At 35.6% G+C, this 25,885-nt stretch overlaps 1 protein-coding gene across 1 annotated transcript in view; it reads right to left on the bottom strand.

The window, feature by feature from the left end:
* Positions 1–25,885, bottom strand: part of SHOC1 (shortage in chiasmata 1) — a 51,167-nt gene that overhangs the window by 21,150 nt on the left and 4,132 nt on the right. The window contains exons 3-14 of the mRNA XM_039389293.1: positions 25,113–25,190; positions 21,392–21,521; positions 20,736–20,817; positions 15,856–16,046; positions 12,927–13,089; positions 10,925–11,027; positions 10,073–10,229; positions 8,669–8,776; positions 5,453–5,582; positions 4,512–4,606; positions 2,856–3,098; positions 1,277–1,726 (exon numbers count right to left, since the gene is read on the bottom strand). Coding sequence (XP_039245227.1) covers positions 1,277–1,726; positions 2,856–3,098; positions 4,512–4,606; positions 5,453–5,582; positions 8,669–8,776; positions 10,073–10,229; positions 10,925–11,027; positions 12,927–13,089; positions 15,856–16,046; positions 20,736–20,817; positions 21,392–21,521; positions 25,113–25,190 — 1,930 coding nt within the window. The remainder of the gene's footprint in view (positions 1–1,276; positions 1,727–2,855; positions 3,099–4,511; positions 4,607–5,452; positions 5,583–8,668; positions 8,777–10,072; positions 10,230–10,924; positions 11,028–12,926; positions 13,090–15,855; positions 16,047–20,735; positions 20,818–21,391; positions 21,522–25,112; positions 25,191–25,885) is intronic.

Genomic DNA, 25,885 nt, shown 5'->3' with positions numbered 1-25,885 from the left:
AATGTGGAAAGACCCACACATTTTAATGGATTCTCTATATATCAGAAATAACTGCCACACTGGGGTCTTGCCTGTACGTATTCTAGTCTGCATTTAATCTACTTAAACCTCCACAAGCCTATTCCTGAATGTAACATAACTTATCTTTCAGTACATTTGGATTCCTTTTTAAGCGATGCAGTTCTGGTCATAGTTCACTAGATGGTAGCATAAAACTTCAGTTCAGGTACTTTGGTCTACTTGTAAAATTTGTTGTTTTCTGAGGCCATGAAACGTTTTATGCATCTCTACCAATGTCAGTAACAGGTGAATTTTTACCAAGAAATAATTTCCTCCACAAGATTACATAAGCTTTCAATTAAATAAATATCCCAACTCTATTCTATAGGAATTATTGCTGAAAGCTTTTATGTAACAATTTTTTTTTTTAATGCTGAGACATGTAACTAAAACACAGATAAAAGTTCTTGTTAAAATTCTGCCATACAAGTCCAAAAAATCTTGAGAAATATTCTTTTCAAAATACAATTTTATCCTGAAAATTGAATCTGGAAATATGTCTCTGCTGACTGCTATTTCATGACACAGACATTTCTTTTTAAAACAAATAAGGAAATTCTTCCACTTCTTTTCTTTCTCTGTTCTTTTGCATTTCTGCAATGCTGAACATGCCTGAGATTCTTTCCTAAGCATTGTCATCAACAACAACAGGGCTACCAACAACTTTCTGTTTTTCCTAATACCTGTTCTGCTTCATTGTTTGATGGGGTTTGCACCAAGGTAACTGGCTCAAATGAACAACTTTTGTTCACTGTCTAGGTTATGTTGGTTCTATAGAAGTAAGAGTACTGATTTACTATTTGGTAACTACAATGAATTTGATAACTATTTCTTCTCCAGAGAGGTTCGGAGATCTGATTCAGAACATATGGACAGAGGAAATCGTCTGAAGTACCAGTTAGAGTTCATCAGAACTGTAATAAACTCATATGTTTATTTTATTTAATACCACTTCCACCACTAAAAAACCAACCCATTCCAAAAACAAAGCACCATCCCAGCTAAACCAACCAACCAAAATCCCCTAAGATATCTAAAGGAAAAAAACCAACAGATAAGATACTTAGAGGAAAAATCAGCTTCAACTAAGACCAGAAAAATGTCACCATTTACTTAAAAGGATACATCTACTAGGATGAACTTGCAACTATTGTAAGTGGTAAAACAGCAAAGAATTAAATCTGGAAAAAATGGCAGCATAAACTGGTTCACATACCTTTTTCAGGTCTATCTACATAATTTTTTTCCTCTCTTTGTCTGAGTGTATGTTTGGATCTCATCATGATAAAGTTGTTCAGATCAGAATCATCGTTGTCCCATTTTGTAGCAAGTGCAAATGATGCAGGCTTTTCACTACAGGATGAGCTGTGTACTTTAGATGATACACCTTTACAGCTGACTGATTCAGATGGTTTGGGAGTTTTCTTTTCTTGGTTTAAGAAACAAATTTCCTCTTCTACCTTAATCTTCCTGTTGTCTCCTCCAGTAAGCTCTCCCCCAGATGTATTTGCGCTGTGAATTTCGGCAGATGACACAGCACGCATAGGCAGGGCAAAATATTGCCTTTGAGTCTGCAGTGACAAGTCAGGATTTACTACTTTGTCCATCTGATGTCTTTCAGCAGAAAGCAGCTCTTGGTTTATCACAGAATTTTCTTCAAGCCATTCTGAAAAATAAAATTTAATTTATTCACTGCAATACAGACCTTTTTCTTTTCTCTCTTCTGGCTAGGGTTAATGACTTTGGATGGTTTATAGAAAAAGCATTTTTTTAAATTTCTTCCTTCTGTCTTCTCAGATCATTAAAATCCACTTTTAGAAAACTTGCACTGACTAGTCCAAAGCAAAAATGCACAATACTGAGACACAGAAGGCCATGCTATTGTTTGAAGAAGTTTTCACCATGGTGTTTACTGATGTTAGATTTCTAGGAAGTGGAATGCAGTATCTTTCATTAGGAAGAAAAGTTACCGGATTTTTTTTTTTAGAGGGAAAAAAAGAAGTAATGAATGCAATCTGCTCCCTCTGAAGATATGCTTCAATAGAACTGCAATTTTTTGCATTATGGGTGTACATCCATCTCAAACACAGTAGCTGAACACTTAAAAATATGTAAAAAGCAGTTACTTGGAACTGTTCTTTCATGAGAAGTGTCTATTTGTTTCACAATATATCATGTTACTGTCAGTCCTTGGAATGCTACAACCACAACTGATGCCTTGCAGTCCAGCCATAGTCATATAACAAAATCCGAATAAGGTTTTGCATTTTTCATTGCAGTTTGATTATAAGTATGCAAAATGGCCCAGGAGAAGTTCTGAAGTTATGAGGTGTTCAAATTTGAAACCATTGTCAGCATAAAAAAACCTCTGTAGCATCACAAAATAAATAGTTTTCATTGTAACACACACTGGCTTCTGCAGACAGGACAATGTGAGTATCTGCTTTATTAAAATATTCCAATGCAAAACTACTATTTGTTAAGAAATTCTCCTGTATAAACCTATTTTATTAGAAAATAGTATGGCTGGTGGCGGCTACTCTTCACCTGCATGGTAATAAATTTGTGTACTTAAACGCTTTTGTTCCTACAATTTGTTTTAAGTTTGTGAAAGTACACCTTAATTGCAGTAGCGTTGCTACTTCATTTTGCTGTAAAACATTTTAGTCTCAAAAATAAGAAATATTTCATTTACTTTGTTCTTGGAGATATGTAACTGTCACTGCCTGCTTCTCTGATTAAGTATCTATCTTTGCCTTTCTATCACTTTTTCTTAAAAAAAAGAAGGTACTTACTTTCTAACTGATACGATGTAAATTGTGTGAATTTTTCTATTTCTGTAGGAATTAAACTGTTTGCATTACTGTCATCCATATTTAATTGCTCCAAAATTTCTGTGGCTGCTGGATTTAAACCCAAATTAAGCCACCAGCCCTTCTCTAGAGAGCTAAGTATTGATGTTTCCATCTCAACAGGTAGCATTTCTTGCAGTTCTTTCAGTGAATGATGCTGAGGCACAAGGTTAACAGTCTGATGCTCTACAAAACCCAGAAATAACGTATAATATTAATAATCTAGAAACATGAAACAGAATGTAATTTTGTAAATAAAAGCTCCCAAGTATTGTGACCTACTATATATATGTCCATTTATCCATTTTTTATACTTCCATTTGTAACTCAGTTTCCATGAACAGATTTAAGAGTAAAGCAGCTGACATTATCAGAGCAAGAGTACTTTTTACGTACCGCGTCTACGAGTAAGGTCAGGTGGGGGTTTAAATTTTTTTCAGATCTAATAATGTGAAGCTGCATTATTAAAATCACAAATTATCTTGTGCGGAGGTCGGCGCTGGAATAAAGACCTCCACAACTTTTCTGGGTGCAGCTGGTAAGGTGATTTTATTATAAAAGTAGCGGGGCAACTGAACAGCTTAAAGGGAGGAGCAAAAGGGCACAAAAGAGCACTACACAAAACGGCTCCAGCCTTAAATAACATGGGTAAGGAAGGCACTAGAACAGAAGGTGGGGTTTAGGCGGAACATGCAAATCACAGCCAATCATAGGAGATGGGGCTGAACATAACCATATATGGTACTGCGTCAAATATCAACCAATGAAAGGACAGAACATACATACAATACAACACAATACAAAAACTTATACGCAAAACCTACGATTTCCTTATTAATTACACATTTTTATACCACCACAATCTTGTTCATTATGTGTGGGTTTACTTATCCTGCTTACAAAGACTTAGCAGAATCCTTACCTGGAAAAAAATGAACTGCAGTAGTAAGGAGCATACCGTACATTATTTTCAACTGTAAATCAATGTACAAATGAATTCGACAACATAACAAGTCAATATACATAACTTAATCCTGAGACTTGTAAAATGAAGCAAATAAAATTAAATGAAAGAATAATGGTAATTCATATTCTGGTGCTGTCATAAATACCCTGCAGCTTATTTTGGTTTTGTGTATTTTGCTTCCTAACACAAACTCTGCTTTTGTGAATTTATAACATTATTTTCCATTAACCATACTCTTCTATTGATTAATACACTTTTTTTAAACATTATTTAAGGGAAAACAGTACACAGGAAAGAGTTCAATAGATTAACAAATTTCTACCAAACTATTACAACCAGTTATTGTATATAATTAGCAGTAGTGAGCTGAACACTGTCATAATAAAATAAAACTCTTATTTCATTCAAACTACCTCCACAGAAGGGTACATGACATACTGACTTCTTTGTTGCCATACTGTAACTTTTTACATGCACTAAAAGAATCAGATAATCCAAACTTCAGGGGCTTACATTAACTGGACAATTTTCAATGGCTCAAACAAAACATGTGCTCTGTAATATAACATTATCTTTGCTGCTGTATTTCTCTGTGTACATGGAACTTGTTAACATCAATTAGAAATCCTTACCGACAAGCAAAAGAGAGCTCATATTATCCCGATACTTCTCTGATTGCCATACCAAAGAGTCTAAGTATTCCCTAGAGGGCCCTGTAACCAAAATACTACAAAGAACATAAAAAAAGACTTGTAGTTATGAAGTTTAACAGGATTATCTGTTGAATTTTGATTTATGTAAAACTACCTTTTAAAGATCTACTTCGTCTTTAAATTTTCAGTTAATTCATTCATTCTCCCGTTCATCAAAATGTTTGTTCTTGTCCATACAGAGGAAACAGGAAAGAGTGAGAGGACCCATGAAGGTTAGTTCATGAACTAAAATGGTACAGAGTGAGAATTCCGTCTAGAGTATGGTTCTCGCTCCAAGGGGATATTTAAATTCTCTGTGCATTATGTGAGAAAGATAGCAAGGCAAAAAATTCTAGTCTCAAAAACAAGATGAGAAGGAAAAGATGAAGCAATCCTAATCCTGTGTCAGCATGAAAAGGGCCAAACCCCATTATTGGAGGATATCCCCGAAACACAGACAATACTTTCTTCCTGTATCTCTTCTGGAGATTTTGAAGGTGATACTTGTGCAATGTATGTATTTTCCATATTTATAAATGTATACATACACACATATACACACTTGCTAAATACATAAGTATTTACTGTTGCCTACTTCAAAAGGGAGACTGCATTTTCAGGTTATTAAATCCCCCTAGAGAAAGAGGTCTACAGAGGCGATTGTCATTTCCTTTTTCAAGCTCCCCTGAAAAGCCACGGATACAGCCTGTGCATTCGATCACTCTTTCACACAAAACACAGTATATATGCAGGTCAAACAACATAAGTATTGATTCATAATGTTCTATTCATAATAGACTAAAGTTATTTTTTCAATTATTTTGAGGATGTATGATTTAGAGGATTTATGATAGAATTTGTCACTACCAAAGTTTCATTACCTGTTACCAGAGAGAGGAAGAAGTTCTTCCTGAAGTCCTCTGCACAGAAAATTAACCCATGAGCTTTGTTGTCTGCATGGAGGAGTTAAAGGCACTTCCATTTCATCTTTCAAATATGGAATATATTCAGCTAGAAATTACATAATGCCCCAGCCAAAACAAAAATAAAAAATCAAAATCACAAAGCTACCTTTGAATGAAATACACATGCTTATGAATTTTATACTAGTGGAATTTTGTATTAAACTACAAAATATTTTCATAGGACAATTCAGTGTTTAAGCTCTATGCCCCAAATACTTCACATCCAATTTCCAGACAGTCTGGGGATAACAATGTGTAGATTACATTTCTGTAATGTAATTCTGGCTGCATACTGTTCACATGTAAGATGATTTTTATAATTAAATAATCAGGTACCATGGCTGAGGTCTTGATATTAGGCATTCATGCCTGTTGGCCTTCTTAGATGCTTCCCCCATAAATGAAGTTAATTAGACGGGAGAGAGACTTTGGCTAATGTTATAGTGGCTGTAAGACACAGATGACTGGACTCAGGAACTTCAAAACAGTCAGGATTTTAAAGACAAAATTAGTCTTTCAAGCAGAATTAGTACGATCACTGAAATGAACTATCACATCTGATTTTTTAAAGCAGTATGTAAACAAACCTGGCATGTTAAAAGTTCCCTGCAAGTTACTTTTAACTTTTTTTTTTTTGCAATTGTATCACATGTGGACATATTAATGGAATATTTATTGGTTTTTATTCAAATCAAATTAGGAATTTGCAACTGCACTGATTTTAGTGTTATTTCATAAAAACTTGTGGTTTACATGAGTGTCCTAGAATTCTTCTCTCTGGCATTCTTCTAACCAGAAAGCAGAGGTAACAAAAAACACAGTCGTTCTATGGTCTGTGAAAACTGTCAGAAAAATTTTAAGTAAACCAGTGCCTCTGTAAGGAAAAACATTTGTAACAAATTCCCTATTCATTCTAACAGGCAGCAAGCAGATGCAATCCTCATGCACACGTTGTTTGGCCAGTTGGCACACAGCAGGCTATGAATCAGTCACCTGTCCAGCTGCTTACGGCTGCTCCTTGACTGACCTAAAAAGCCGATTGTATGGCAGGAAGGGTAAGGGACAATGTTAGAAAGCCAGAGAACACAAATACCTATCAGAGAAGTAGAAAAAAAAGGTAAGAAATAGAAGTGGATACAAAAGAAAACAACATACTTCTAACCAGTATAATTTCTTTCCCATTTACTTAGAACAAAAAAAAAGCTCCGTGAACTCCTGCTGTGAACTTCAGCTCACAAACTGTTTTTTGTGGGGATAAACAATTTAAGCACATTACTTTGAATAGGATAGGAGCTGATCTCAGGACAGCAAAAATACCTGCCATATCTAAAAAGAACAATTCTCTCTCTTTCAGCAATACTATTAATATTAATTCTTGTCTAGTTATTTTTGCCTTTAAGACTGGAATATTTTCATCAGTTACATTAGATAAACTCTGCTTACTCTCAGAGGTTCATTGATGACTTAGTGAACTCTCTTGTCTCTTAAGCCCTTTATCAATAAACAGATCCTATTCCTAGCAAGAGAGAAAGGTAAACAATGAAAGGTTTATAGAAAATGCCTTTATATTATCATTGCTTCTTCTCTGAGTTCAAGCACACATATTTCACTTCTGGTAGCTCATAAACAGCAAAATCAATTAGAACAAGAAGATGGAAGCTGATCGTGCCCTAACAACTTAATTTTGCCTGATGCAATGGCAGAGCTAAAGGCAGCAAACTGGCAATAAAGATTAATGCAATCACTTTCTTTAAAAAACAATTCAAAATGACTTGACTTCTTACATCAGCTCCAGTAGAACAGATAATATCGTAGAGAAGATCAAAGTCAACTTGTCAAAGTCAACTTGCATACAGGAGGAAGGTCTCAAAATGCTCAGACCTACTACATCAGACCCTTTGAACAGATGATTACTCCAACCAAAATTCCACTGCAATACAGTATTGGGAGCATGATCCTATTAGCCTTCAGAGGATAACTATCAGTTCAGTTTAAAACACATTGAAACTAAGACAATAACGGGGTTCTTGATCTGGAGAAAACACAAGATTTCTCAAGGATTTTAGTAACTGCTGGATGGAAAACTATCAAGTGAACATGCACTGGTTACTGACAATACTGCTGCTGCGCATGGCAATAATGGATAGACTTTTTCCTGGATAGGATATAGTACATATATATTCAAGCACTGCCACTCTGCTCAGATCACATCCATTTGTAAACGTTGCTCTTTGCACAGGCTCTTCTGCATTTAATTAAAGGTGGAAAATGCCACCAGCATAGCCATTTTTCTGCCTCACTTCACCAGCCAACATTTAGCTGGGAATACAGTTGGGCTGGCAAAGAATATACATTATTTTCAAAGGTTACACCTGGAACCTGAAGAAATTTTAACTAGGGTTGGATAATTAGGTTGCGCAGTCATACACCAAACCTGCCCAGCATTGGTATGCATTGTAAACACCATGACTTGAGTTTTCAAGCTGTTAAAGGTAGACACATACAAAGGATTTCCAAATGCCAGTGAAGGAGAAGCAAGGATTCAATGCAAATATTCAAGACTTTCAGTTTATTTCTGTGGAAAACAGCTCTGCTGACTATATGACTTGATTTCTCGATCACACGTCATTACAGAACTGTTTGCAAACCAGAATGTCTGCACAGGAGCTTTGAACATCTAGAAGTTATTACCTCAGCACTTCTGCCTGGATTGTTCTACACCACCCTATTTTGAAAGCATTTATATTAGACTTTAACAAACTTTGTACTGTGCTTTTTGACTCCACAAACTGATGTTAATCAATCTGTCTTGAATTTCATCCTTCCTCTCTAGGTAGATAATTTGCTAGATAAAAAAGATCCAAAAAGCCTATCAAATACAAAATTCATAGACATCACTTGCAGCCAAAAGCAACATGAGGGAACTGTAAAGTTGGTTGTGTTTAGACTACAAAGCTCTGGAAAGCAGTATGGCACTTCTACCTCCTTATAGTGCAGGTAAAATATAGTAGATTACACAAAGAGAATATTCTTATCTATACAGTGCATGTCCTCCTACGAACAGAATATAGGAACAATTGCTTAAAGAATTTATTTTAAATATCACCCCTTGATTTACACAGATCTTCCTACCTGACTCACAGAATTCCAGCATACTTGTGCTATTACTGGAGCAAACCTCTTGTGGAATGGGACAGTACTTGGAAATTTCTATGTTGTATGTAATTTCTGCTTTGAGATCTGAAAACAGATTTTTAAAGGTGCCATAAATTAACCATTTATTACATTTTCCTGTCAGAGCATTTTTTGCTTTCAATCTTATTATTGAACCTCCATGATATATTGTTATGAAAAATCACAGTCATGCTTCGTAACCCCAAATGCTGTAGCTGATAAGAGCAGTGCTCAGTCTTGTCCCTTAAGTGACAGAAAACCCCCACATCTAGTATAATCACTACCTGAATTATTCCAAGCTCTTATGACTACAGTGATTTCCAGAACAATTAAGTAGCCTAAATAGAGTTTGCTGGGAGTTTGTGTATGTAGATTCTTTTGCTACTAAAAAAGAATGAAAAACTCCAGTAGGTTGACATTTATGTACAGACTCCTCAAATATCTGCAGCAGAGGTTGGATCATTCAGCTCAGAACACGGCATGTACTAAATGTATCATAAGAATGCAAATCAAACCACCCTAGTCAAATATACACTTTTAAAAGTTTTGTTCCTATTTTCAACAAGAGACTGGATTATTTCAAACTGGTGCTCTATCAGACAGAATTCAGCAGACACTCTCCACATTCAGAAGCACGAATCTTCCTTCTTTGAGCTGCTTCCTGCCCACCAAAAAAGTGGAAAAATATTAATTTTTAACTAAAAAGAACACAACAAAAGCTCAGGTAATGTTTTTTTCTTTTAACTACACAAAATACTGCCATACAAATCAGTCCATTAGCCAATAACTGTCATTAAAGTTGTATTTATCCATCACATAAAAGCATTTAGAAACATTTCTAAAATTTCTTTAAAGAAATGACTACTCTCGTTTAAAGTATTCCTGTTATCCATGGAAATATTTAACCTTTTTGTCCTCAGAAATCTGCTTTTGTGCTTACAATTACAGTGCAACAAAAGCATTTTTTTACAGTATGATTGTACTGCATATAATCCTCTTAGGGATGTCTCTGAAAGTAAATTTAAAAACAGATAGGAAAAATTAAGACTAAATTATTATCTTCATGGTAGATTTTATAGCACAAATCATGGCTCATTTACATTTGTTTCCGAGATTACAACACAACCATGGATTGAACCAAATGGCGAATAGTTTACTATTACCCCTCGAGGAGACATGTACTCAGAAATCTGGGTATAGAATAGTTCATAGGAATTCTCATTTAATTCCTCCCAGAGGAATTCTCATTTAATAGGCTGTGATGTAACTCAAAAGTGAACTCAATATCAAAGAGCCAAATTGTGTTAAATGTGTTCAAATGAAAGGAAAATCAGGTCAAGCATTAAGAAAACCAATCCTCACGTTCTTTGATCACTTCTTTGCACAGGTCTTCATCAGCCATAGTGTCTGAGGCTACATTTAACAACTCGTTCAATTCCAAGCATGATGGAATCTTAGCAGAATCAGATCTACCATTGCTGGGTTTGCTGAATTCTAACTCAAGAGGCAACATGAAATACTGAAAAAATATTAATCACAACAGAATGGTCAGTAAATCCCCTTTGATGTTACTGTATAGTCAAAGCTTTTTCAAAATCTTGAAATAACTTAATTCTAAACCAATTTCAGAGCTTTTAGGAGATAAATCATATGACATTTACACAGTATACACAAAGCTTTGCTCAATACGGAGTAAATAGAGCGTTACAGAATTTCAGATTGAGTGAGTGGAGTTAGAGAGTGTATCTGAACTTTCAGTTCCCAGTCAAGTAAAATCTTCATTTACTTTACTGAAAGTTTGTGGTTTAGAATTTTGAAAAAATGAAGGAAAAAGTAGATTTGACTTCTTTTTATAAAAGAAGCAAAGCTGGCTGCCCAAATCCTGAAACATAGCTTGGAGTTTTCCCTTTCCCATGCACGTCATGGCTTCCTGTTCTGGTTAATTTGTATTCTTAGTGTAACAAGTACCTACAGTGCCAACACATCTGGAAGCAGGAGAAACAGCTGATCGGAGTGGAAACTCCTGACAGCAGCATCAACAATTAAAAAAACACCAATAAAAGCAGTGTTTCCTAACCTTGGAAATATGAAGGCTGCGAATACTTTGCAAGTATGAAGAGAATTCAGTAAAATGACTTGCAAGTGAACAAACACCTACCCAAAACACAAAACAACAACTAATATAATATATAGGATGAAACAACAGGATGATACCTCTTCCTCTTTTATAGGTATAGTGCAAAAGTTCTCTTTAATCTCCTGCAATTCATTTTTACTCTCTTCCATCTTCATTTCATTTTGGAAAATCAAACATTCTCTTTAAAAGATCATAAAAGAAAGTAAGTGACTTCTTTGTATTACTTCATGTCTAAGACTGAAAGTCTCAGCAATAGCTTTGGTAGCCACACACATGGCAAAAAGTTATTTTTCTAAATCCATGCCTTTTCTAAGAAAGCAATTCCAAGGGATGCTCTACCAATCTGTGGAATTAGCCAAAAGTATTTTTCAAGAAATAATACATTATATGCAAAGTAGAATCACTTAAAATTGGGACCCGCCTTAAAAAGTTACAGAAAAAAACCCTCATATTAAAATTGTTCAACACCCATCACATAAATGTTCTCATGTGAAAACACTTTCTGCAAAAGCTGCGTATCTAAGTTTCTTCCAATGTCAAATTTTTTTACTATATAAAAAATCTCTGTAATCTATAACACTGACCTTATTTCACTTTTGTCTCCTTTAGTTTCTATTTTCAGAAATGATTCAGCACCAGTGAAGGCAGAGTGTGCTTATTATTAATCAAAATGACAACCAAAAGTATGTTCTCTGGTTTAACTGAAAAACTTTCAGTTTTGCTTGGAAATAAAACTCAGAGGTGAGGGTACTACTTGCCTTGTGAAGCAAGGATACAAGCAGAAAAAAGATGAAGATTTTTCAAGTAGAAAGAAAAGTTTTCATCAGGCTTGCCACTTGTGGCCACCACACTAACACTACAACAACTTTTTAGGGGGATAACTTCCTCCTCAGTCCCTGACACCACTATTTTCCTGAAGGAATACTTTGGACTGAAGAGTACAAATTGTTCTATGCCCAGCCTTGGGATGCTAACTGAATTTTACCTTAAGTAGAAGTCTGTTTCATTATATGTCTTTGTTTAAATGCCTCTCCCTGTGTGCTGCACAAGGAGATTTGAGGCCCCACCTTGGGCAGGCTCCTGGTTTTGCTAGTCAACCACAGACCAAGAGGTCAGAGCTGTTTCAGTAAAGGTTCACACTAGCACTTTTTATGCCATTTCTGAAAGTAGTTGCAGAATCTGGATCATGTTATCTTCACTGGGTATTTACAGCGTTCACACTTGCCCATAGTCTTATGTCTGAAACTCAGTGTGAGATTACGGCTCATTTTAAAAAACAGGTCAACAACCCCACTCCTCCCTGTTCTGCTGCTATACAGGTACAGTTAAATCAGTTAAAATTTGCTTTACCTTTCTTGGGAATCATGTAACCCTACCAAGCGCAAAAGAAGTGATACAAGTCATCCAGACATTAAGTAAATCATCGCAAAATTTAACCAGACTTTATGAATGCACATATACAATCAATATATTTAGGAAATACTAGGCCCATTTCTAATACAGTTTACACCAGTTTAATGTATCAGTTAGTTCAAATTCATGACATTAGACATTATTCAACTAAATTCAATCAACTCAGTAATATGAAAGTGAGTAAAACCATAAAATAAATAATATTTGAACGTGAGGAAATACAATTGAACTTGAAGAAATACAGTTCAACAGCGCAAGACCAAGGATTTGCTGATAGCATGACTGAGATGACAGAAAGAAGGAACACGGATGTATAAAATCCTAGCCCAATTAAATTTAGAGGCATTTTACTGAGAGGGAATCAGTAAAATCAGTTTGAGGGAGGACGAGGTCCCTTAAAGATGTACATTTTTTCAGTATTCCAAAAGTAAAAACTTGAGTACACTTCACACTTACAAAATGCAAAAGTGACACAATTTCATTAATCCAGTTTTCTAAATGCATATAAATTTCATCTGTCATTTTTTCCTAAGTAAGAAAAAAAGCTGAAGTCTTCACCTGTTGCAAATATAAACTAGTTACAAAGTTATCATTTAACAGATGTTCCAGTGTCATTATACACAGATTATTTTTTATGTTCAATATTACACATCAACTTGTAGGTACCTGAAAATGTTCTCTTCTGTTAAAATCTGTCCTTCAGAATCTAAAAGGGGATCTTTCACTAAAAAAAACTGTAGTCTGCTCAGAAGTATAGATAAAGCTGGCAGGTTTTTACGAAAATTTTCAAGATTATCAATAAAAGTAAATTCCTCTTCCAAATATAAATCTGACAAAAAATAAGAAAAAATACATTATAAAACAAGATAAATGTAATAATTACCAGAATAAAGAGAATTGTGGATCAACTTTTAGAATACTATAAGTGTCAGCAAGAAATAAGTACTTTCTACTTAAAATATTTTGGAATTTTAAAGCTTTAAGTACAACAAAGTCTAGACTTCCAATGGTCCACAGGATAAGCTCTGGTTTTCTTTTCCTTTTTTTTTTTAATTTTCTTATACAATGTCTGTCAAAAAGAAAAGGTATTTTCCTTTCTTTCCCATGTTTGCATTTTCAACACAGACAAGTGCAAAGTTCTACACATGGGCCTGGGCAATCTCAGGCCCACCTACAGGCTGGGTGGAGAAGTGACTGAGAGCAGCCCTGTGGAGAAAGACTTGGGGCTGATGGTTGAAGGAAAACTCAGCCTGGGCCAGCAGTGTGCACTCACAGCCCAGAAATCCAGCAGTGGCAAAGCAGGTGATTCTGCTCCCCTGCTCCCCTCTTGGAGCACTGTGTCCGTCTCTGGGGTCCTCAGCAGAAAAAAGACATGGACCTGTTGGAGCAGGTCCAGAGGAGGGACACAAAAATGATCAGAGGAAAGGAACACCTCTCTTATGAGGAAAGGGTGAGAGAATTGGGATGTTCAGCCTGGAGAAGAGAAGGCTCCAGAGAGACTTTACTGCAGCTTCTCAGTACATAAAGGGGGCCTATAAGTAAGATAAGGACAGATTTTTTGACAGGTTCTATTGCAGTAGAACAAGGGGAAATGGTTTTAAACTAAAAGAGAGATGATTTAGATTAGATATCAGGAAGAAGTTTCTTACAGCAAGGGTGGTAAAACACTGGAATAATTTGCCCAGACTGGTGGTTGATGCCTCACTCTGTGGGTGCTCAAGGTGAGGTTGGACAGGGCTCTGAGTGACCTGAGGTGATTACAGGGGGGTTGGACTAAATGACCTTTAAAACTCCTTTCCAATCCAGGCTATTCTATGATAACAGGATTCTATGGACTTCCATTTCTTCTGTGTTTAGATACCACTCTCCTGACAGAACTGAGGCAGTAACCACATCCCTATTTGATGCAATCCCTCACATTTGCAATATAGTATACACAAATATTTACATACACATTTTACATATAGATAATACACACAGAAGGGTAAAGTGAGGGTTTTTTTCTTTCTTATTTTTTTAGCAACATGGAAGTATCCTCATTCCTACATCCCCCTTTCATTCCTTGGATGACTCCCTATCTGTAACAACCTTCCTTTCCTTCCTAGTGGCTGGAAGTTGTAGATACTGATTATGTTCCCCCCTCTAACTGTTCTATGCTGCTGACTCAGATTCCCATAAAGAAATCTATCAATTAAAAAATAAATGCCTCATTGAAAAATGCCTCTGTTTAATGAGATGTTCAGAAGTGGCTACTAAGGCTTCTAGGAGCCTATAAAGCTAAAAGTAGCTCTAATAAAAAAAAATGACATTTTTTCTGATATGCTACAAAATCCCTGATCTATTCCTCTTCCTTTTCTTTAGGCAACTAGGAAAACAAAGGAGGAGGCACCTCAATATTCAATCAAATAGTGGTTGCAAAATTAGGTGCTAAAATCAATAAGAAAATAAAGACTACTTCAATGATCTAAACTCGCATCCTCAAATATCTAATTTAATTTTTGTTAACTCAAAGAAAATGGGACAACTCCTAATATACTAACATGAAATCAAGTCAAATAAGGCACAGTTTTGGCCTTGATTTGCATTTATTTTCCTAATTTAGCCATAGTTTTTATTCATTTTTTTTATTGTAAGGAGCTATAGTACCTAAGGTGTATGAAGAAAGGGGGATTTTTCCAATTAATCTAATTATTCTAATGTGATTAAAATATTTTAATTACTGCATTTCTTTGTTAATTTTAACACATTTTTACCTGTTACTCCCTATCTCAGGAAAGCATGTCTAAGCAAGTATGCACTTACACGTGTACTGAAGGGCCCTCCTGAAGTGGAACAGATACTACCACATACCTAACTCCTTTCCTAATATAGAATTTTACAGCTGAAGTACCAGGTAGAGTTTGAAATTCACAAATTCCAGTGCTTGAAATTCATAGAAAACTGAGCTGAGCTGCTACTTTATGATTCTAGGAAGTGCAGTTCCACATTTTAAAATATGCTTATTTTTCAGAATTGTGACTTGAATGCAATATCATCACTTTCTTTGATTTACAATACAGTTGAATCAAACACTTTCTCAATATTCAGTTTTCTGTGATCAGAATTTGTTATATCTGTTAGGGTGCTAATAATCACAATTTTCAGAAAATATATAGGGACGCTACCCAATTTGAACAACCACAGCAATAGACTTGAAAAATCCCAGCAACAAAGTGGAAACTGCTTACTTCTCATTCTGCTTGATGTGGTCAAGGAAAATGCTTCAAGGATCTAATTTTATTGATGTTTAATGGATCATTATAATTTTGTTCAATTTCTGATATGATCTACTTATTGTGATAATTTTTTGGCACCTTCTGCCATATATTTGATCAGCCTTAAACTTCTTTTGGTTTGCATCTATCTTGAACTGCTACTACAAGCCCTGCTTCTCCAGGGAATAAATATGCCTTCAGTGGTCATACCTTAGGCAACTGCAAAGGTTTGTGATCACTCAGACAGCTTCATCAATGCCTATGGAGCCCGCACAAAAAGTTATGGAAGTTAACAAGCTGATTCTATCAGAATTTAGAAAATAGTGAATAAAACATTTTACCTTGCCATGGTTCTCTAAATTCAGTGACATAGTAAATCTTCAAATATTTTTCTTGGGTGGATTCTTCCTTAAAAACTTTATTCATAACTAAAAAGGGTTCTTCTATGTCAGTCTGAGAGCAGGGATTTGAACTTGGAATAACTTCCATTAATTCATTACTAATCTGGAGCTCTACAAAGGAGATAGGTTTCCTAAAAAACAGAAAAAAAATCTGACACTTAAGCTGTTGTAAAAGTAACGTCATAACTTCCCTGACTTCTCAGTGAATCAACAGCACTCATAAAGATACTCTAAGAACCCTGACAATCACTGTATTCACTGAAGAAGATTAGAAATTGCGGAGTTGCTGTCACTATCCACTGGATCCACGGTTCAATTACATGTTCAGTTCTTTCCCAAGAAAAAACCCTTTAAAAGTTTACATCCAGCATTAAATTGAACAAAAGGATAACGGCTGGAAAAGAGCATCAAATCTATTAATGTCATAGCATTTAGCGCAAAAATTTAAATGTATACTTTTTGTATTGGGTCTGGCTGAGCTGGAGCTCATTTCCCCAAAGCAGCCCTCGCAGTGCTATGCTTTGCATTGGTAGCTAGAAAAGTGTTGATAACACATCAGTGTTTTGGTGCTGCTGAGCAGTACTGGCACAGCATCAACATTGTCTCTCAACATCCCTTCCCCTCCCTACATCGTGGGCAGGATCCTGGGAGGGGACAAAACCAGGCCAGCTGACCCAAACTAACCAAAGGCATATTCCAGACCATATGACATCAGCTCAGATATAAAAGCTAAGGGAAGGAGGAGTGAGGGGGGCATTCATTATTTACAATGTTTGCTTTCTGAGCAACTGCTATGTGTGCTGAAGCCCTGCTTCCCAGGAAGTGGTCGGACATCACTCGCTAATGGGAAGTAGAGAATAAATCTTGTTATTTTCCTCTTTGCTTGTGAGACTGCAAACTTCCACTTTTGCTTTAATAAGCAGCCTCATCTCAACCTACGAGTCATTTTCCATTTTATTCTCTCTCCCCTGTCCAGCTGGGAAGTGATAGAGTGGTTTGGTGGGCACCTGGTGTCCACACTTCAAAAACCATGAAGAAATTGCAAGTAATAGCAATAGGAAAAAGATAGGATAAGTGAAGAAACAAACTCACTTCAATTTCCTGTCACTTTTCATATTAATCTCAATATTACTATTATTTCTTTAGGAAAAAAACCCCAAACTGTGTTAGACAAATAAATAGCAAAATCATTTGATGCAGAAAAAAACCAACCATCGTAGTCCTGAGCTAAATGTGCATCTGGACAAAAAGGTTGTAATTGTTAAAAAATTAAAATATGTATTAGTGTTCCGTTATCCACATAAATTGACTGCAACAATATACTGGCTCTAATTGATGAGTGCTGACATTTCTGAAGAACCTAAATCAGCTCATCTACACTTACTGAATTTATTATTCTCATTTCAGACAACGGATTTCTCAACTGTGCATCCTATTTATTCATGCATGTTTTTTATAATACATTGCATTGCACTATCTTGCTATTTGCTAGTCCTCTGAAGGTAATTCTCAGATGAGTGCACCTCTGAATTTCAGTATAGACCTTCATGTGTAGACAGCAAGACTTAGGAATCTCTGCTACACATCTTTAAAAAAATCAACTATTTCACAACATTTTGAGTATAGCTTAAAAGTTAATTTTGAAACTCCAGGTAGTATAGTTCACAAGCAATAACCATGCAGTACTGATAATAACTAATATCCAAACTTTCATATGGCATAAGCCTTTGAAAATCCTCAAACCTTAAAACACTGCCCAGTTACATGTGGGCCAACTTCACTGAAATCAGTGGATTTCACTGTAGTTTTATAGATAGAATTCACTATAGTTTTATAGACAGAATATACCTAAGTGGAGTTGCTGATTTGAGACTACATGGGCCATCTTTTCCAAAGTCAAACCCTTAGTAAGGCTGTTCTTGAAAGTAGTAAATATTTTAAATACAGACTACTCTAAGTATTGAAACATATGTTCAAGTCATGCTTGTATTATGGTTGTACAGTGTTTTGAACACAGAAAGAACTACATTAGGTTTAATGTATTTAGCTTCAATTAGATCTTTACATTATGAAGCAAAACTTTCGGCAGTATCTTTGAAATATGGACAGTTGTGTTTCAATATCAAAATAAGCATAACTATTAAGTACATGCAATAAAGCCAATAACGAGGTTTATCTAATTAAGTAATTTGGCGATTTCTAGGAATTACAGACTCAACTCCTTATCTCCTTTACTGCTAGGCGTCCTCTCACACCTGCTTAGGCAGTCAGTGTCTTCTTCTCAATGTTTTTCTCCCCCTCAGTGTTTTTCTCTCACTTGTTTCTTGTGCTCTTCTGATTTCTCAGCCTCTCCAAGGAGACAGTAGGCTCCCTGACACTTTGAACCAGTTTTTGCTAATATAGCAAGCCACTTCACTGACCAATTTGATCAGTCATTCATGCTTACATTCCTGACTGGCTTATAAGAAGAGACACTTTAAAAAATCACAAACCCCAAACCCCAAAGTTGACAAGCTTATTTCAAAATATCATTTCCCTAACCTAGTTACCTGAACATTTAGACACATAGAAAAGCATAAAAATTCTACACAAAACCCCTACTTAGTAGTAAAACCTTATGCCTACTGTGAAAACAGAACAAAGTCTCAAAAAATCTCAAAAGCCTCAAAATCTAGTGAGCAGAGTCTCAGAACAGACTGTATTGAATTGTATGATAAGCAATCCAAAGATACTGAACTCAACCGTATTACACAGCAGCACATCTGGGACATCCTTTGATAAATTACTATGCCAAACCACAAGTAAGTGCAGAATCTTTAAACTAGATAATTACATTTTTTTTTTACAACTCCAGGACTACAGTTCTCCTATGAGTCATACCCAGCAGTGAACCACGTACTCCAGAAAAAATGCCTACCGTTGCTTGAAACGACAAAAGCAGAACATTTTATTGCTTATTCCTAATAATTTTTGAAAAGATTCTAGCAACTTATTTCCTTTCATCTGTTGGTTTTGACTATTAGAAAGAAATTAGCATTATCTATGAATTTACTTGTTACACTACTCACTCCCTGTTCCTTGCTAAAAATAAATCTATTGAAAAACATTTACTGTAGGTCACTTTTCAGCTATCCAAAACAAACCATCTACTGTATTTATTGCACACTTTTTATATATTTTATTGTGCGTTTATGTTTTGCTTTGCAAATACTTATAACGATTTGTGATGGATTATGTGTGCTATTACTGCTTAGTCCTACCCCCAGGAAAACCGCTATCATAAAACACCTAAGAATTTAGATTCTCTTTCCTTACCTTAAACAAAATGCAAAGCACTTGAAGAATCTGAAGCAAATACACGTCCTTTCCTCCTAAGTTTAACTCCCTGCTCCTTATTTGCCTGTCTCAGTTCAAGCAATTTTTCACTGGTACAGAGACCTAGTCCACTTTGGTTTACAGTATATTAAGTGAAATCATCTCAAATTTTCTGTAGCTGTTACCTACCATGTGCGCTGATTTCCTGTGTTTTATTTAGATGTTATAACTAACTTAAGTGCTAAAACAACAAGTAAATGTTGTTTGGTCTGACAAAATTCTTAATTCTTGGCATTTAATACTCCCTGAGATGGCATCTATCTGACTCCTCAAGTGCTCACTGTTGATATCTAAATCACACTGCATCTTTATAAAAAGTTCTTCAGGATCTGATTTTCTTTTAGTATTACTAGTCTAGACAATGTCTTGGGTAACATCTTTGCATGAGTTTTGCAGCATCCTCATAATATTTATCTCACTCTCTGAAGGTGCAAAGATGACTATATCACATATAACAGTCTTATTTTTTTCTGAAGATACAGAATGTAATTTCAATTGTATTTCAGTGCACCGAGTTAAACAGACATCCACATCATTTTCTGCACAGCCTTAATCCACTCTATGAGCATGACCATTTCTGTGACATGAATGAGCAGAGGGCTATGCCAAATTAGTATATAGCAAGGAAATTAAAGACTATCATATTGAAATCACAGAAGAGTGCCACTGTAAGGTATTGGGAAGCCTGGCACAGGCATTTTCTGTAAATGATTATTTAATTCTTCAATCATAAGTTTTCCTTATAACCATTTTTTTAAAGCAGATTTGAAGATAATAGAGATTTTAGGTAGCACTGTAAAAGCACAAATGTAATTTCTCTGTTTCTTTCACACTGGTGATTGAAAGCAGAAATACACACAATTTATTGGTTTTTGCAGAACCATAATCATCTTTCACAGCTAATATATGCTGGAAAGATCTGTTGCAAGCCTGTTTTTAAAATTAACTCAGTTTCAGAGTTCATTTGATACTTTTGTCTTTGTATATAACATTTTAAAATAAATATATCTATATTTAATTGCTATAAGCTTGACTTTTTATAGCTGCCTTTTACACCTTTTCAAAGATTTATAAATACCCCACTTTGAACAGCTTCATCTACAGTTACAAGAGATAACAGTCTCAGAGAGGAGGGGGCAAAAGGTCCTTGTGGTTTGTCTTCATATTCGTTAACAGTTTCTAGAGACTTTCTCCAATGTCATAAATAGATTACACAACCATTAAAAAAATTACATGAAGAAGCAGTGAACTCCATAAAACACAATATTATTTTTAGTGAAAAAGCCATCTTTAAGCTATTTGCTACAGTGTACATCTCCAGCACACTGTACTTGCTATTGTCAGAAAACATTTCCATATTCTGTTATCATCATTAGCTTATGGTTCACAAAGTACCTGAATGATATCAAAGAAATCACAAATGTTTTTAACTTAAGGTTACTGACTTTTCCAGGAAATCCTCCACAGGTAAGCTTTTCTTCCATTGATCCAATACCGAAATAGTGATCATGTTCTGTGTTGAAGTAACTGAGACAAAAAAGAGAGAAAGAGAATCACATAGAAAATTTTAAAATTTATTTTTATTTCTTGATCAAACCATTGCAGAGGCTAATCAAACTACACAAGATGCATAGAAGAAACAACACTTTTGGTTTCTGTTAGCAAAAGTAATGCAAATACATCAGAAAGATGTGAATACTTTCATACACATTTACCTTTGTCATTGGAAACCTTCATTTTTTTCCACATCTCATAACCTCAGCATCATTTTTTTGAACCTCTCCCAGCTTATCAGACTTAGTATTTCACTTATCTCTGATCATTGATATTCTTCCATAACCACTTCTCTGGACAGAAACTTTTCCAGAGGTCTCTACAGACTAATCAAATATCACCCTCATTTATGGTGCCATACATAAATAAATATCCGTTACCCATTTGTCTCTACTTAGGCGATGAATATGTTCTACCTTCAAGAGATATATGAACTGACTTCAGGAAATTATTTTCTTTTAACCAGACATCATATAATGGACAAACACAAGCCTTTCCTTTAATCCACAGTAAATCTAAATTAAAACTTAAGGATTATAGAACCTACCTCTAGTCCATGGCTTCCTATACTTATCATCAGTGAAGAGTCCTGTGAGATGATACTTTTCATCTTGATATAAACAGGGAGGAAAGCAAAGTGATAATCTCCAGATGGAAAACTTCTGCCTTGCCATGCTCTGCACAAAAAAAGACATGTTAAAATTATGAGAGACAGGTCTATTCTTTTTGTGCACCTCTTCAAACATTCCCACTGTTTTCAAGTGTTTTCTCCTACAACAGGATTTTTTATGCTTAAATCTTATTATTTCTGTAATACTGACACAGTCCAAACTAAGAGAAAATATTAACATTTACCTGACTAGCTATTTAACTATTAATCTACACCTCTGCATTTGCAAACCTGCACATATGCTTAGCTACACTTTAACTAAACTTTGTATGTGCAATTAGAAGTGCTTATCTTAACACTTGCAACTGTCTCCTAAATGGACACATGATCAGAAACAATTTAAAATCATTCCTACTATTGCTGTTTCAAGTACTTTTAATATTCTAAAGCTTCTCATCTTTCATGTGCTGTTAGGAGCTAACAAAAGCCCTTTTAAGTCCTTTCATTTTCACTAATAACAGGGGTACATGGTAGTAATCAATCGAATTCTAGAATTAAATAGTTGATGTGGTAACTTCAATAACTCTTCACTGAGGACCAAGTTCAATAAACTATCTAAGAGTTCTTTTGTCACAGAAGTGTGACAGTACTGCATAAAAAGCACAGAACCACAGAACAAGCAGTTAGTTAGGGAAGCAGGGAGAAATTATTTTTACACAGGGTTTTGTATTTAACAAGTTTATAGCTTAGAAAGAAGTTGTCCTCAAAAACTGTGGGGTGTAAAAAGCATACTGGAAGAGGCAACTAGCTATAGATATGTGGGAGAACACAATGAATGAGACTAGTAACTTCTCTCTAGTTCTAAGTCCATTGCCTCACTTCAGCTGTGTTGCTTCAGTCCAAGAAATGTCCACCTATTTTGGCATATGCTGTCAAGCCAATTATAGCTTGTAGTGTTAGACATCCCAGAAGACAAACTAGAAATATTTCGCTGACTCGGACTGCATCCAGAACTACCATGCTGTTGGTGTACTTTCCAAACCTTCCTGTATAAGCAGAAAGTTGGTGGAGAAAATAAAAGATGTGGGAAGCAATGAGAAAAAATACTGTCACTTCACCAGTACAAATCCTTTTTCCATGTCAGTTTAATCCTCTGTGGGATAGTTATAATCTGTAAATGCTAGTTAATTTTAACAAAAAAGGCGAAATCTACTGCCATCATAGCATCTTTTCCTTAGAACACTCTTGTAAAAAATCAGATCCAACCCAATGAGGTTCCCTCTGCATAAGTCAAAGCATGGCATTTTCCCAGCGATCTCTTTTACAAATTCTGACGAAAGAAGACAGTCAGACAATTATAGGCAGCTGGACTTAGGTCTTCGACATGTTACTGGCTGTACATCAGTTTAAGTAATCGGTATTGAAGTTACTTCTGAAACAGCTGCATCTATCACAAAATAAAATTAATTTCCTGATAGAGATCACAGGAACAGAAAGAGCTGATGATAACCCTTCTTTGATTAAAGCAGACTGTCAGAATTGTGACAGAAGAGCTCTTAAAGTACTCTTAGGTTAAAGGAGAATGACATGGTACTGTAGAAGTAGAAGTGGAAGTGGAACAAATAGAAGTGAAGTAGAACAAATACACCCAAGGGCTATCATCACAGGTAACAGCCTTAAACCAGGAAAATGGTTCTAAGTGTAAAGGTTAAGATGAATTAGTTCATTTTATAAAGTCTGATAACACACAACCTTTCTTGCCTGTCTCAAATATATAAAAGCGTTTTTCAAGACCATTATTTATGGTTATGGCATTTAATCAACACATGTTTACCCCTGTTTCTCAGGGAACTGCAGAGGTCTCCACAAATTTCTGTTCTATCTGTAAGATGTTATGTGCATTTTTATAGTTCCATACAGCTCGCATGTATTATCAGTTTATAATATTAGAAAACCTTGAACTTGTAAGACGACTTTGTGATCACACCTACAACACTCGGTGCCATGAAGTACCTAACTCTTGCATCTCTGATGACTGAAAAGATACACTCCTTTCTTCAAAGATACACTTCTAAAGAGCAGCTGGAAAAACTATATCTGGAACTGATATAAATGCATAACAAGTACATTAAGAGCAGGATTCCACATCTAGTTGAGCCAGATGTGGGCAGGAATCAGTTTGATATAAGCTTATCAAATTCCAGGATTTCCTAAGAATTGGAAGCTTTAGTCAAGTGCATTTGATACAAGAAAAATCAATATAACTTCATCTAGAGGGTAGAAGCTAGGTACAAGAGTGGAAGAAGAAGCTGCGGTTCGAGCATGGCATATCCCTTGCACAGCCAGATCTGTAACACCTTTAAATGTGTGATCACATCCATTAACCCCTCCTGGTAGCATTACAGAGGAAGATTCACACTGTTCCAGAGCAGCCAGTCGGAAGGTCGCTCAGCATTTCCCTACTAACAGTTTTCATTTGTCCTGCTATCAGCACTGTCCTCATCCTCAAAACTCAGGCAAGAAAAGCCATGTAGTTCTTCTCTTTTGCACATAGACCACGACATGTTGTGCTAATACATCTACTTTCTTTTGTAGAAAATACGAAAACATCTGAAGATCAAACTGAATGGAACTACTGTGAGAAGCTTTCCACACAAACACTGAATGACAGACTGCATACAGTTGGAATTACAACAGAAAAAGTTTTGGTTTCTATAATCTAAGAAAACAGTAGGCACACACACAGGTACAATATAGAACAATTCCTGCACTCTAAGAAAAGGGATATGGGCAGTGGTCCATAACATGGGTCCCAGTATAACTGCAAGTACTATTGCTGGACCACTTCCCAGGCTGCAAATCTCCATCTGTATGCCAGGAGTGCTTGTGTGTGTCCTTGTACTCTCCCTGTACTCTTAAAGGCATCATGTCTTGTTACCTTATTCTTCTGCTCACACACTAGAAATAACCCCCTCTCGGCAAAGCACCCCTCTGCGAGAGGAGTCTTTTATTTGGCCCGTAGCTTTTCTATGAAAACTTAAATAGTAAAAAGTAAAAACCCAATTATGACAGTGTGCCTCAGGGATAAGCAGTTGGCAACATAACAGATGGAGACAGGAAGGAAAAAAGACTTCACAAGGTTTCTAGATCTTAACTGATCAAAACATGTAAAGCCAAAATATTCATTGTAGGTGTGAAAAGACATCTGCTTTCCACGAATTTAAGCTAAAACATTACAAAAACTCTTCCCTACAATCATTAGGGAATACAGCATTGTGTATAACTATCCCAATACACACTAAAGGAGATGGAAAATTGGATTAGTTCTCTGGAAAGCAATTAATTTAATTTAATGCATTAGAACCACAGTATTCTCCGAAGAAAGCAGGAAACTTATAAGTGCATTATAATTAAACTTGCAACATACACTAAAAATAATGGATGCTCATTAGTTTTGGCAAAATTGTACTTCAATTTTTTATTAAAAAAACCCTGTAATCACTTCACTTGTTATCCCAGCAAGTGTAGCACAACAACCTCTCTGTAAGAGAATTCCTAAGAAAGTAGTTCTTGATATCTTTATTAATGTGCACTTACTCTGTTCTTCAGTTACTGCTATATTTCGTTCTGACTAATAAGAGAAAAAATAAAATTATACCTCATATAAGTAGTCTGTCGAGTGATACTGTAAAGCTGCAAACATCTTGTTTTGTGATGTTTTCAACACTCCAATTGTCTGGAAGATATACAGAATATGGATCAGTTAAACATTTTTTATATCCTCTAAAAATGTTGAAAGAGAAGGCTGAAATTCAGGTTCAACAAAAATAGCTTCATCATTTCTAGCATATGCACCCTGGACTGAATTTCCTATAAAAGAAGGCTACACAAAGCATTCAGTGTTATTCCTTTGGAAGGATGTAACAGACCAACTACAGACCATGCACACTTGATTTCTATCTGAAGGAACTGGGCTTTTGGTTTTTATTTCAGTTATGCCTCTGGCTGTTTATTGCACAGAAAGCCTTTTAAGGCATTAAGTGAAAGTAAGTAATACAAATTACCTCCCTTAAGCAATAATTTTGAGAAATTATCTGAATCAATGAATTTTTATGGATTATAAACTAGCTTTTAAAGACAGTAGTCTGGCTACCTCCTAAACTATTAACTTTTCACTGGCTCATGTATTTTGGAGGGGACTTTTTTCCTCCCTTTTTTCGGTTTTACAAGGGTGAAGGAGATCATAGGTATAAGCTATAGGAGTATAGATTAGCTGGGAGAACAACGCCCTGCTGGAACACCAGGTCTCTAAGTAAGCTGATGCTTCTGATGGGAACCAAGAGTGAAACAAAAACTATACAAGGACAGAGACACAGTGTGAGTGCAAAACAGACTATATCACAGCTCAGGTGTGCATAAGGTAAGAGAATA

This window comes from Pipra filicauda, unplaced genomic scaffold (assembly GCF_003945595.2).
Source record: "Pipra filicauda isolate LSUMZ 115617 unplaced genomic scaffold, ASM394559v2 scaffold71_size5581439_pilon, whole genome shotgun sequence".
Classification (NCBI taxonomy): domain Eukaryota; kingdom Metazoa; phylum Chordata; class Aves; order Passeriformes; family Pipridae; genus Pipra; species Pipra filicauda.
The sequence above is the reverse complement of the archived record's forward strand: the minus strand, read 5'-3'. Positions and strand labels throughout refer to the sequence as shown.